The sequence below is a fragment of the Sinocyclocheilus anshuiensis genome, unplaced genomic scaffold (genome assembly GCF_001515605.1).
Source record: "Sinocyclocheilus anshuiensis isolate Anshui unplaced genomic scaffold, SAMN03320099.WGS_v1.1 scaffold1200, whole genome shotgun sequence".
In the NCBI taxonomy this organism is placed as follows: domain Eukaryota; kingdom Metazoa; phylum Chordata; class Actinopteri; order Cypriniformes; family Cyprinidae; genus Sinocyclocheilus; species Sinocyclocheilus anshuiensis.
Window position 1 is genome coordinate 66,194 of NW_015542405.1, and position 14,678 is coordinate 80,871.

At 35.8% G+C, this 14,678-nt stretch overlaps 1 protein-coding gene across 1 annotated transcript in view; it reads left to right on the top strand.

Moving 5' to 3' along the window:
- The window catches only part of LOC107693009 (lysyl oxidase homolog 4), a 32,092-nt gene extending 19,247 nt beyond the window's left edge, over positions 1 to 12,845 (top strand). The window contains exons 10-13 of the mRNA XM_016492253.1: positions 349 to 464; positions 4,861 to 5,033; positions 11,408 to 11,495; positions 12,393 to 12,845. Coding sequence (XP_016347739.1) covers positions 349 to 464; positions 4,861 to 5,033; positions 11,408 to 11,495; positions 12,393 to 12,463 — 448 coding nt within the window. The 3' untranslated portion in view covers positions 12,464 to 12,845. The remainder of the gene's footprint in view (positions 1 to 348; positions 465 to 4,860; positions 5,034 to 11,407; positions 11,496 to 12,392) is intronic.
- Positions 12,846 to 14,678: the final 1,833 nt, after the last annotated feature.

Here is a 14,678-nt window from a genome sequence, read left to right on the forward strand (position 1 = left end):
GTGTGTGTGTGTGTGTGTGTGTGTGCGAGTGTGTGAGAGAGTGCGATATAATTTTTAATAATTTTTATGTATTAGTTACTGTAGTGCATCAGCTAAATGAAAATAAGTGTTGCGGTGGAATCTAGCTGAAATAAAGTCCGTTTGTATGTTTCTATGACTGTGATGTAGCTGCGTTTGTGCTGGTGTCGGCAGTGAGAGCTGTGCTCTGATTGGTCGTCTCTCGCTCCAGCAGCTCTTTGATTGGGTGGTCAGTTGAAGTTCTCGTCCAGCAGCCAATCAGAGGCCAGGACTGTGTCACGATGGTAGTGTTTGACAGCGTGACTGAGCCGTGCTCCTCGTCTCTTACAGGCACTACCACAGCATCGAGGTGTTCACGCACTACGACCTCCTGACCCTGAACGGCACAAAGGTCGCGGAGGGTCACAAGGCCAGCTTCTGTCTGGAGGACACATACTGCCCTGAAGGTGAAGCTGCTTCATTAACACAAACAAACCACTCGATCAGGCCTCTCGAGGCTTCAGATCACACTAAAGCAGCATTTAAATAAGCTACAACTCATTCAAATTAAGATGATTCTTATTTTAATCTTGTTAAGTATATGTTAAGAATTTATTTTCTTATTTAATATGTACTATTTTAGCCCCGGTTTTTTTTTTTTTTCAATGACTAGGATCCTAGACCTGGAAAATTCATATTAATCAAAAAAATCTTAAAACACCATCATTTTTTTAAATGAATATACTTTTTATTGGTTAAGCCAAGGTCTAAAATATTTCAGTATTTAACAGGTAGAAATAGTACAAATATTTTTTTTTATAAATCTTTAGTCGTTAAATTCTGATAAGCTGGGGAAAAAAGAAAAATAATTTTAGTTATTTATTTTCAGGGGTTTAAAAAATGATCAGAAACTATATTTAAGTGAAAATATGGATACTGAGTAAAATTTTACTTGATTAAAAGTGTAAATATCAGGCCAAAAACATACCTGAGTGGAAGTTAAAAAGCATTTAAATTCTACTTTAGTATAAAAAAGTACAAGTAATTAATCTGATTATAAATTAATTGACTGACAGCCCTAATTTTTATTCTAAATAATATTTATTTACTTTCATATAATTAGAATAACACTCTCTGGTAAGAACATGAATAAATATTTACAAAGAATTTAACATTTTATAAGTAAGGAATAATTGAATTATTAGAAGATAATGCACTCCTGAGGTGGTGATGTCACCAACATTTGATCAACTTTATAACATTTAATTTAAAAGAAAAAAATTAATAGTGGCCATCAAAATATGAATCTTTATTTTAATTTTTACTAAATAAATATGATTTTATTGTCATGTTTCCACTGATGTTAATTTGATCTACAGAAGCTTATAACTTCAGCTCATTTAAAGCTTTATGCATGATATTTTTACATTTAATGTCTTTATGGATTTTCTGAATTGTGTATTTACTTTCAGAACTATATTTTTGTTTAGCTAGAATAAAAGAACACCAAAAAACCTGATTGGATAATAATGAGCTGAGTGTCAAACCTCAGAACACTTTTTGTGCTCTTCAAAAACTTTATTTTTTCAAAACCTTTTTCATTTTTTCTGGGGGTTTTTTCCCTCAAAAAAATTTTTTTCTTATTCAAACATTTTTTTCAAAGACTTTCTTTTTCTTTTTTCCAAAAAAGTTGTTATTTTTTCAAAAACTCTTTTCAGACTTTTTTCTTTTTTTAATTTTTCAAATACGTTTTTCTTTTTTCGCAGAGTTTTTTCTTTTTTCATTTTTTTTCTTTTTCAGATACTTTTTTCTTTTTTTCAGACTTTTCTTTTTTCAAAAATGTTTTTCTTTTTTTAAATTTTTTTTTTTTCATTTTTCAAATACTTTTTAAAAAGACTATCTTTTTTCAAAGATGTTCCTCTTTTTTTTTATTTTCTCTTCATTAAAACTTTTCCCTCTTCAGAAACATTTCTGTTTTCACAAACTATTTTCTGCATAATAATTGGATAATAATGAGCTGATCGTCGGAACAAAAATGTCACAAGTACTTTTCAAAACATAAAATTATAAGGTACGGAAGTTCTAAGCGGCCATGCATTATTATCATTTTTTTCTTTCTTGTTTTCTCGTTATCACGACTTAATTTTCTCGTGATTTCGACATAACAAAAGTGGCTCTTTGAACAATGATTGTTTGATTTTTAAAACACAATGCATTGAGTCTACTGTTGCTATAGTAACGAACGCAACCTTGACGGGGACATTCTAAAGCGCTTAATGCTTAATGCGTTAATTAAGTGTTTTTGAAAAACCAAACTCATTATACACATTATTAATAATTCATACTATGTACAGACAAGAAGATGAGCCCATAATAAGAACGCAATGCGTTTAATTCCGCGTTAAGTGTTTTCCTCCCATAAAATAGCCTATCATAGGACAACACTTTACGTGGCTTAATGCAATAAGGCAGTGTTTTTAAAAGACCAAACTCAGAAAACACATCATTAATATGAAAGCATTGTATGTACAGACAAGCAAATGAGCTCATAATAAGAACGCAATGTGTTTAACATGTTAAGTGTTACCCATAGAAAACCGTTATAAGAAAATGTTGCGTTGCGTTCGCATCCTGGACTCATCTGCTTGTCTGTACATATTATAATTTATTAATAATGTGTTTACTAAATTTGGTCTTTAAAAACACTCTCCTAACGCATTAAGCAACGTTAAGCGTTTTACAAGCGCAGCGCCAAAAATTGTTTGGATTCAACTTACTTTATTTTCCTCATTCGTTTGAAATAAAATTATATATATTAATATATTATAATAATTTGTTTGTGATTTTTATTAGTCATGTAGGATAGGCTGATATCATGTGCGTTACAAGCTTGGGATGCTGTTATGTGTGTGTGTGTGTGTGTGTGTGTGTGTGTGTGTGTGTGCTTTCCTGAAAAGAAATGTAGAAAATACAAAAGATTAGGCTACAACACTGTATAACATCACTGAACTAAATCATCCACATATGCACATCACATTTCTTATTAATATACATTTATTAACAATAAAGCTTAAAAATAAGAAAGATGCACATTAAAAATATATAGTTGTAAATGAGAAACTGTGATGAGTCGTGCAGCAGTAATAACGTAACATAACAGATAAAATTCCAGCATTTAACATTTATAAGTTAATTAAATGTCAGTAATGAACTGCACAAATTATAGCGATCAGGAAGAAGGTCCTCTGTCCCAAACACGTACAGTTTAGTGGATATACAGTATACAACTCCCCATCAGTAGTTCTATGCTGCCACCTGTTGGCGTAGTTCTGTAACTTAGAGAACAACCTTTGTTATGTTGAGATCATGAGAAAAATAAGTAGTGATAACGAGAAAACAACTTTTGTTATGTCGAGATCACGAGAAAAATAAGTAGTGATAACGAGAAAACAACTTTTGTTATGTCGAGATCACGAGAAAAATAAGTAGTGATAACGAGAAAACAACTTTTGTTATGTCGAGATCACGAGAAAAATAAGTAGTGATAACGAGAAAACAACTTTTGTTATGTCGAGATCACGAGAAAATTAAGTCGTGATCACGAGAAAACAACTTTTGTTATGTCGAGATCACGAGAAAATTAAGTCGTGATCACGAGAAAACAACTTTTGTTATGTCGAGATCACGAGAAAATTAAGTCGTGATCACGAGAAAACAACTTTTGTTATGTCGAGATCACGAGAAAATTAAGTCGTGATCACGAGAAAACAACTTTTGTTATGTCGAGATCACGAGAAAAATAAGTAGTGATAACGAGAAAACAACTTTTGTTATGTCGAGATCACGAGAAAAATAAGTAGTGATAACGAGAAAACAACTTTTGTTATGTCGAGATCACGAGAAAAATAAGTAGTGATAACGAGAAAACAACTTTTGTTATGTCGAGATCACGAGAAAAATAAGTAGTGATAACGAGAAAACAACTTTTGTTATGTCGAGATCACGAGAAAAATAAGTAGTGATAACGAGAAAACAACTTTTGTTATGTCGAGATCACGAGAAAAATAAGTAGTGATAACGAGAAAACAACTTTTGTTATGTCGAGATCACGAGAAAAATAAGTAGTGATAACGAGAAAACAACTTTTGTTATGTCGAGATCACGAGAAAAATAAGTAGTGATAACGAGAAAACAACTTTTGTTATGTCGAGATCACGAGAAAAATAAGTAGTGATAACGAGAAAACAACTTTTGTTATGTCGAGATCACGAGAAAAATAAGTAGTGATAACGAGAAAACAACTTTTGTTATGTCGAGATCACGAGAAAAATAAGTAGTGATAACGAGAAAACAACTTTTGTTATGTCGAGATCACGAGAAAAATAAGTAGGTAACGATAACAGATACAATTTCAAGCAAAATGATCATATTTATTCAAGTATTTAACATTTATAAGTTCATTAAATGTCAGTAATGAATTGCACACATTATAGCGATCATGAAGAAGGTCCTCTGTCCCAAACACGTACAGTATGCAACTCCCCATCAGTAGTTCTGTACCGCCACCTGTTGTGTAACTTGGAGAACAACTATTGTTATGTCAATATCACGAGAAAATTAAAAGTCGTGATCACGAGAAAACAAGAAGGAAAAAATAATAATGCATGGCCACTTAGAACTTCCGTAATGAGTAAAAATACCGATTCTTGAAGTTCGTGTATTTAGTGTAATTTTACGCTGGAGTGAAATGAATAACAGTACAGTACAGGAACCATGTAAAAACACTCAAATGTTTCTTGTCATCCTGACTGACGCCGAGCTCATTAAACAGCGTCTCGTTCTGCTTGGTCTCCACGGTAACAGGCCTGAGCAAACGCTACGCCTGCTATAACATGGGTGATCAGGGCATCAGCGTGGGCTGCTGGGATACGTACCGCCACGACATCGACTGCCAGTGGGTGGACATCACCGACGTGCGGCCCGGAGACTACATCTTCCAGGTCAGAGTTCACGCCCACCCTAACCCTAAACCTGACATTAACATCTTCCAGGTCAGAGGTCACGCTCACCCTAACCCTAAACCTGACATTAACATCTTCCAGGTCAGAGTTCATGCCCACCCTAACCCTAAACCTGACATTAACATCTTCCAGGTCAGAGGTCACGCTCACCCTAACCCTAAACCTGACATTAACATCTTCCAGGTCAGAGTTCATGCCCACCCTAACCCTAAACCTGACATTAACATCTTCCAGGTCAGAGGTCACGCCCACCCTAACCCTAACCCTAATTAACTATCATAAGGGGTTGCCGAGGCGGCAAGTGGAGAACTTGAAGATGATAAATAACTGCATTGAGGAAGCAGGCCATGGCTTGGAAGGGATCGGTTATTAATTTGTCAAGGATTTTGGAGTTATCTCCGGTACAGTTTTCGGTGTTGGACAAGGGTTTATCGTTTATCCCTTCCCATTTGGTTAAAACTTTTGAAAAGACTTCTTTGTTGGCGGATTTAGGCCACTTTTTGTTAAAATGCAGAGGGAAGATTTCTTTGGACCGGGCTCGGATTTGGGTCAGGCAAAACCTTTCTGCTCACGGTCAAGTTGGGCTCCTTCACCCCAGGTCTTACTGGGGGAAATTTGGGATTTTTTTGCGAAGAGTGTGAAAGATATCCAGGAGGTGGCCACGGGAATGCAAGATCTAAGTCCTAATTTAACAGTGGCAGAAATACGAGCATTGGAGGAATTGTCTCACAGGAGGGACATTATAATTAAACCGGCGGACAAGGGGGGTGCGATAGTCATAATGGATAGGCCGCAATATGTCCAGGAGGGACTTTGTCAGTTGGAAAACAAAAACTTTTATTCTGGGTTAAAGACTCAGGTCTTTCGGGATTCGATCCCCCGGATTGAGTGAGTGGTGGATTCCCTGGTTGAGGGAGGGTACATCTGTCGGCGACAGGTGGAATATTTGCTGGGGGTTCAACCCAACCCCAGACCAAGATGTTTTTATTTACTGTCCAAGGTCCATAAGCCCCGGGATAAATGGCCAACCCCTTGGATGCCCCCAGGTCGCCCCATAGTCTCCGACTGTAGGAGTGAGAGCTACCGGGTGGCAGAATTGATTGATTTTTATTTAAATCCATTATCAACCAAACACCCCAGATGTGTAAGGGATACTTATGATTTTTGGGAAAAAGTTAGGGGTCTCATTGCTCCCCCTGAAGCGATTTTGTTCAGATGTGGTAAATAATATGTGGGCCAAACAGGCAATGCCATCAAAACACGTTTATACTAACACAGATATACTGTTCGATCGGGGTCTGCAGGAAGGACCAGGAGGCCCCTAATAGAACATTTCAGGAAGCATGGAGTCAACAATTTGTGGATCCAAGGGTTGGAACACAATAGGCGATGGATGACCAGACAACAGTTATATAGAGAGCATATATGGATTAAGAGGCTAAACACAAGAGTCCCAAATGGCCTAAATGATAGGATGGAGATGAAAAGAAGATATTGGCTTTGTTTCAATAAAAAAAAAGAGTTATGTTGACATATGTGGGTATATATGGATATTTTCTTTGTCTGTATGGTTTTACATAAATCTGAAAGATATAATAAGGGGACAGGAGCTGTGATGTTTATGGAACCTAGGAACAATATTTTGCTTCATATGCTGTTCTGATTGCTCCTTAGATGGCAAATACACAGTGTGGGGTGGGGGTCACACAATGGAAATTGAGATGCACACGGGTTAAAATAACCAGGTCTTTCCTGAGTAATTTGGGAACCAAAATGAAAATAATAACAAATAATTTCTGTCACCACGGAGGAGGTAGCTGAGTGAAAGTATGGGGTGCATGAAAGATACTTCCGGGGTTTTGGGCAAGAGCTTTTTTGCATCTGGCAGTTTTCCGGGTAAGGATGATGTCTGTTCAGTTTTAAAATGCATAAGCTTTGAAGAGGGGTGGCTGGTAGAAGCTTGATGTGCAGAAATGTGCATCCGCCAGTCTCATACTCTCCGGGAGGGATTGGGTTAAGGGGTTAAAAGTTCATTTCTCGTTTGAGATACAATCTTTTTTCAAGTGACTTGGATACCTTGCAGTGTTAATGAAGGGTCACTTGTTCGATGAGTATCCAGCCTCCCTGGGTCCACTTGGACAGCACGCAGGGAAGGTGGTCTGGGGTTGACAGGCCTTAATTGGAACCCAGTCTTCTACTGGTGATTAGCACCACTCACACAACGGCACATTGCACACCAGCACCTCTATGCACTGACTCTGTTCTTCTTGGTGCCAGAAAATCATTGATTTTGCGTGTCTTGGTGGCAAGCCTTGAAATAATCTATTCTATTTGTTCCTTGGGTTGGACTTTGGTTAGTGTAACTTACACAATACCTTCGAACACAATGCTAGAACAAAGACTGGAACACCAGACCCCAACCAGACTCCAATTGGGGATCTGGATAGACCCTTGGCTATAAGACACTCGCCTGGGAATGATCACCCTAGGCGGGCCGCCTCGGAGGAGGTTGTCTAGCATTTAAAGAGCCGAAACACCTGATGATCTCGAGGTACGCTATTGAGAATGTGTCTTAAGTATTTCCACCATGCCGATGGTTTCTTTGGGGGACTAGGATTGGCAAATAATGCCCTAAAATGACACAAGGTTATGCTTTAGGCTGTAAGTCAACCGGCACTTGAAAACTTAACCCTCATAGGCGTAAGGATTATACGCAGACTGTGTTCGATCCTGGTGCAATGGAAATCTAGTCTTGGACTTTTTTCCCGACTCTCATGTTGTAAGGTCTAGATCTGTTCTCTCCGGGATAGGAAATCACAGGTACTTAGTGGAGGCTAGGATATAGCCCTGGTATGACACACACATTAAACCTACCCCTCATAGACTTGAAGGCAGGATCTAGCCCTGAACCAATTTACACCCTAGACTTATCCCTCACAGACTTAAGGAGAGTGGGATCTAGCCCTGAACCAGCTCACATCCTAAACCTACCTCTTACAGATTTAAGGAGAGTGGGATTTAGCCCTGAACAGGTAAAATTTCTTCTCAGGCAAGAACTGATTTAGGTAACTGGCCTGGTGGTTCAGTGGTAGAGTTATCGCCTCCTGCTGGGGAGACCCGGGTTCGCTTCCCGGCCATTGCAGGGCTGTGTGTTCGGTTTTGCTCTGTTATGGCCCATGTGCCCACTTAAGCATTTCCCCGAGGAGAGAGGGAGACAGGAGAGAGACGGTACAGTCTAGCGGGGGTCAACCTTGCCTCAGTCTCCCTATTCCAAACCCTTCCTGCTGGGTTAGGGGAAGCAGTTGTAATTTTCTATTTCGTGGGTCTCATTAGCACGGGCTTATGCATATTTAGTCTTAAAACGCTCAAGCCATTTTCTAGTCTGCAAGATGGGATCTGAGTGGGCTGGAAACGGGGAGAGCATCTGAAAGACGCTTCTTAAGATTATTGCTGAAGTGAAAAAAGTTTTAAAAGTGAAAATAAAAAAGTTGTAGACGTTTAAGTTTATTATAATGAAAAATGCAAAAAATACTATTTTAAAATTGTATATGAAATATATATTTTCCAAATGATGTTTTACTTTAAAACAGCATGAAAATCAAAGCCATTAATAGAAACAAGTTGTGTTCCGAAAAACCAAAAGGTTAAAGTTTTCAGCCGAACAGCAGCAGAAGGTTAAACAGAAAGTAAACCTGACCAAAGCTCCCAAACCCTGCTTCTGAGGACGTCCTTATTTCTGAAAACACTCTGTAAATACAGTAAATGAAGCGTGTGAGTGCAGAGAGTTTTCTGTGTATGAGACAATAGCCATCTGTGAAGAATGATCTCAGTACACACACGTGTCGATGGGAAAATCTGCCCCATCAGAGCAGAATGAGCTCATTAGCTGAGAGAATAATGACTTTAAACTGTTATTAGAGCCACGTCTGACCTTCAGCTTTTACTCCGGGATTCTTCTAGTTTCTGCTGAAACCGGAAAAACACCTTCAGCGGAGTCTGAGATCCGTCCGGAGCACAGCATTTCTCTCGCTCTGGTTTTATCTCGCCCTAAAACTTGTTCTCCCTTCAAAAACTTTTCTCTTTTTTCACATTTTTTCTTAAAAAAAAAAACTCGTTTCCGTCTTCAAGAAACTTTTTTTTTTCAAACACTTTTCACTTTTTAAAAAAATGTTTCTTTTATTTTTTCAAAAACTTTTCTTTGTTCAAAAGCTTTTTTTTTCTTTTTCCAAAAACTTTTTTCTCTTTTAAAAAATGACTTTTTTCAAAAATGTTTTCTCTCTTCAATCCGGAAGAGGATTAAGGCCAAGCAATATTAAAAAAATAAAACCATCTCGAGATTAAAGTTGTTACATTTCAAGAAAAAAGTCGAGATAAAATGTTGAGATTAAACTAATTAAATTTCGAGAATAAAGTCGTTGAATTTTGAGAAAAAAAAGTCGAAATAAAATGTTGAGAATAAACTCATTCAATTATGAGAAAAAAAGTTGTTAAATTTCGAGAAAAAAGTTGTTAAATTTCGAGAAAAAATTGAGATTAAATGTTGAGAATAAACTCATTCAATTACGAGAAAAAAAGTCGTTGAATTTTGAGAAAAAAAGTCGAAATAAAATGTTGAGAATAAACTCATTAAATTACGAGAAAAAAAGTCATTACATTTCGAGAAAAAAGTAGAAATAAAATGTTGAGAATAAACTCATTAAATTACGAGAAAAAACTGTGGAGTAGCGTATGATATGATCGACTGGGTTCGAGTCCGTGTTTTGCCAAATTCGCTTTTCTTCTTTTCTCATCACATATCACATCAGAAAGATGGAAATCAATTGCTTAACGAGTGTTTAATAATAATGCACTAATTAGGGGTAGGCAGGCTATAGGGAGGGCTTTGGTGTCCCAATAAGGCAGCATCTATTTAATAATTTCAATAAATACAATCATTGTTATTAAAATCAATGTTATTATTGCATCCTGTTAATGTACAACAATACTGAGGTGCGAATAGTATCGGCCACTATTTATAAGTATTAATAACATCTAATTAGCTACTATTTACACTTATTGCAAAGGTCTGCTACTTTTACATAACATAAATAGAACGGCTATTTTCACTTAGTGTAAATAGTACATATAACTATTTTTACTGTAAATAGCATCTAGGGGTGTCCAAAGTGTACTTCAAAAACGTTTTTCCAGAAACATTTTTCTTATTTCGTCTTCAAAAAACGTAAAAACATATTTCTTTTCAATTATTTTTCTTTTCAAAAAACATGTTTCTTTTTCAAAAACTTCTTTCTCAGTTTTAAAAACTTTTCTGTATTCAATTTTATTTCTTTTTTTCAAGAACCTTTTTCTCTTTTTTAAAAACCTTTTTCAGTTTTTCTCTTTAAAAGACATTTTTTCAAAAACTTAATGAAACTCAAGGTTTTTTCTGTTTTCAAAAACTTTTTCTATTTTTTCTTTCTGCAAAATTTTTTTCTCTCTTAAAAAACTTTTCTCTCTGATATTTTCTCAAACATGAGAGAGAATAAAAATGTCTAGCTAACATTAGCATGCAGTACACATCTCAGCTAGCAGGCGCCGCTGTCAGCTCGCAGGAAATATAATGTTACTGTAACTGGACATTTGTCTCTCATGTTGCTGAGGAGAAATAAAACAGTTTTTGAAGATAGAAAAAAATGGGAGAGAAAAGAAACTCAGAGAGAGAGAAATCTTAGGATTTTGGCTCAGGAAGGATCTGAGGTGTTTATGAATATCAGAGTTTATCCCTGTTAGGACGATAAAAATTAGTCCTTTTCTTTATTGAAGTGGCTTAATATTTGTGTAATTCATGTGATTATTTAATTGTGTTTGCATTTCACATTTTTTATATTCCCCTTTACCAGAGCTGCCAAAAAAAAACTTTTAATACGAGAAGCCAAAAATCAAACTATATTATATTAAAATCTGTTACATTTATAATAACATTTGTATATAATTAAAAAAAAACTATTTTGAAATGTTTAAATTATTTTTAATCAATTTCATTTATATTGTTTTTTACATTTCAATGCAAAAATAAAACTTTTGATAAATAAAAGTTTGATTTACAACTTGATTTAAAATGTGAAAAAAAATACATTTTTGTTTTAATTATAAAAAAATACATTTCATATATTTTAATTAAATATAGTTGGATATAATGCAACGTTTAATTTTTTGCCCACAGCCCTCAATCCGGTTTGATTTCTGGCTCTTCTTTTTAAAGTTTGAATCTCTTGGTTTCCACACGCGTGTGTTTGACTCGATCACAGGCTATTTTTCTGAGATCCACACTCACTCACACACACACACACACACAATCACACACACACACACACACACACACACACACACACACACACACACACACACACATGGCGGAGTCTGATTTCCAGAATAACGTGATGCGCTGCCGCTGCCGCTACGACGGAGCACGCGTCTATCTGTACGGCTGCCACGCCGGTGAGACACACATCACATCCTTCTACTGTCTGATGATATCCGCTTGAGCTGCAGAGCCAGAAAGCAACCTGAACACTACTTTACTTCATTTGAGTGCAATTTACAAGAAAATACTGTCTCTTTCTAAGGCACCTGCTACAAATCTATTCTGTTTTGCACAATAAAAAAGAAAAGAAGCAAATAAAAATAAATAAAATAATAGAAACAATAATTACATGGAAATTTTAAAAACGTTAGTGCTTTTGAGACTTTTTTTAACAATAAAAAAATATTTTATATTTTTTAATAAAAATAAATAAGGCATTAAATTAAAATAAAAAATATATATTTTTTGTTAACAAAAAAAACCATCATTGGAGTATGTTTTACAAGAATTTCTTTCTAGGAGACCTATTTTATATTGATGGCCAGTATTATAAATATATACTATTTGCAAAATAAAATAAAATGTAAAAATGTTTCATGCTTTTTACACCAGTCGTAAAATGTTTACTTTTTGCAATAAATTAAATAATGCATACAATTACATTTAAAATTTTATTTAATTCATAAATAAAACAAGTTAAAGGAAAATATTATTTTAGGCTGTCTTCTTCAAAATGTCATGTTTAATTCAATGTTACTTGCTGTTTCTTAGTTATTTGTAAAACTTGCTAGAAATTTCTGTGAAATATTTCCTTTTAGATTCCTTTTTTATTATATATATATATATATAAATTTCAAAGAAAAGATCCTTGCTTTAAGCTGTAAATGAAACTCCAGAGGTTATTTGAGTATGTTTTACAAGAAAACACTCTTTCAGTTCTTACACTTCAGAATTTCACGTTTAATTCAGTGTTACGTGCCGTTTCTTTGTGGCATTTTCTAGCACTCTGAGTTGTTTTCTGGCTGTTTCAGGTGACGCTTACAGCGCAGAGGCAGAGGACCTGTTTGAACACCAGCGTCAGATCTCAAACAACTTCCTGTGATGAAGCCACGCTGGTTTCTCTGATCGCCGCAGCAACACTCGCTGGGCGGAGTCTGCGTGATTGACGGGGAGGGGGTGGGGTTAGTGTGATGATTGACAGGTGGGTGTTTACACTACAGTTCGTCCGGTATTAATGACGCAGAAGATCAGAAGGACGTCCTGCTGTTATAATGAAGGACTTCATGAGCTTGCGCAGATGTTTCCAGCACGTCTCAGTGAGGCTCTTGTGTGTATTGATTCATCTTCATCACCCATCCGAGATTCAGAGGAAAACATGTTATGGCACAAAATAAAAAAAACACTAATATTGAAAATCAGTCATGAAAGTAGAACATTGTTTTTCAGGTTGCAACGATTTGAAGTAAACGTAATAGAATTTTTTTTTTCAAAAAGTGTCATTTTTCCTGTTTCTTGTGCTCGTCATTTTCATATTCTAGTTCAAACATGATTTTAATTTTTATTTTTGTGCGCTAGTTTGGTCTGTTGGAGAGACAACAGATGTTTATTCCCTGTTTTTCATTTTAGAATCTCTCTGTAGATCAGCGGTTCTCAACCAGTACGTCAATGAATTAAACAAAATATTTAACTTTTTTTTTTTTTAAATGGTATTAAAATAATCTGTCTAAATTAAAATGCTGATTAGAATTTTTTTTTTTTACAAATATTAAAATAATCTAACTGAATTTAAATGCCAAAAAAAATTATACTTTCTAATTCTAAATTTCAAAAAAAAAACAAAAAAAAGTTTTTTTAATGATATTAAAACAAGACAAAAAAAACAATTTGAAATAGTTTTTCAAAGAAGAACAAAGTTTTTGAAACTTTTGGAATCACAAAATGAATCATATTTGATACCTCGATTTCTGTTGTTAAAAAGGATGAAAAACGCCTTTGTCATGATTATTGCTGAATGTTGTGTTGGATGAAGAGGGCTTCAAGTCAGAAAGGTTGAGAACCTCGTCTGCAGATGATTTCATCAAACACACGATCCTGCCTCCTCTGATGTTTCTCGCGTTTATTTCTCCGGCCGCTGGTGCTGATTTTAGGCTTGAATATTAGTTATTCCCGGCTCGGACAGAGCAGCAGCATCGGTGTAACAAACGCTTCATCGCTGTTGTATCGCATGCACAGGTTTATAGCTTTCTCGCTGTGAAGAGAAACAGTTTTACAGATTGTGCTTCAATCCTTGAAAAATAAACATAAGAACTCTGAGATTTCATACTGTATGAACCCTGTATGAATCATGATAATAATAATGACTTGTTGACAAAAATGTACCTTCATAAAACCTGCCGAAACCCTGAAAACAAGTGAAAAATCCCAGTGCAGCTGTCTAAAGATGATTAAACCAAGATGCATTTACTGGAGAAACAAATTATCATGAGATATGAAGTCTTGTTATATGAGAAATTGATCAAAATGAAGTGAGTTTATGGTTAAAAAGACATATGCCAATGAGCTCAGAAAAACCAGCTAAATCCAACGGGAACGCAGGTTTTCATGCTCCACTGACAGATATTTGTTCTTCCAGTTAAAGTGTGAATGAAGACGTTTTGAGATCCACAGAAACCCTGGGTTTATATCGTCTCCATCCAAATATGAACTACGGTATTGTTCAGCTCTAAACTGATTAATGTGACTGATTACAGACATTCAAAACATGAACACAATCCGGTTCTGAATAACGCACACTGACGGTTCTCTGATCTCTGAATCAGTCCGCTAGCTCATAATGACTCCAAGTGAATCGCTTCATTCCTGATGAATCTTTAAAACACTGACACAGTCATCAAACGATTCTCATGAACAAAGAAACAAATCACACGTGAACGTACAGCGATTCATTTTAATCAACAAATTGAAAAATAAATTAAGAAATATAATTATGAATGGAAAAAGAATGAAACATTCCGGAATGATGAAGCTCAAGGCAGAAGACATGAATGAAGACTGTATAAAACTAAACGAGTGTGTGTGTTTGTGTGTGTGTACAAGTATGTTTGTGTGTGTGCGTGTTCAGAGTGTGTGTGAGAGTGTGCTTGTGTGCACGAGTGTGTGTGTGACTGTGTGTGCACGCACGAGTATGTTTGTGTGTGTGTGACAGTGAGAGTGTGTGTGTGTGTGTTTGTGTGCACGAGTATGTTTGCGTGTGTGTGTGTGTGTGTGTGTGTGTGTGTGTGTGAGAGAGAGAGTGTGTGTGTGAGAGAGAGAGAGAG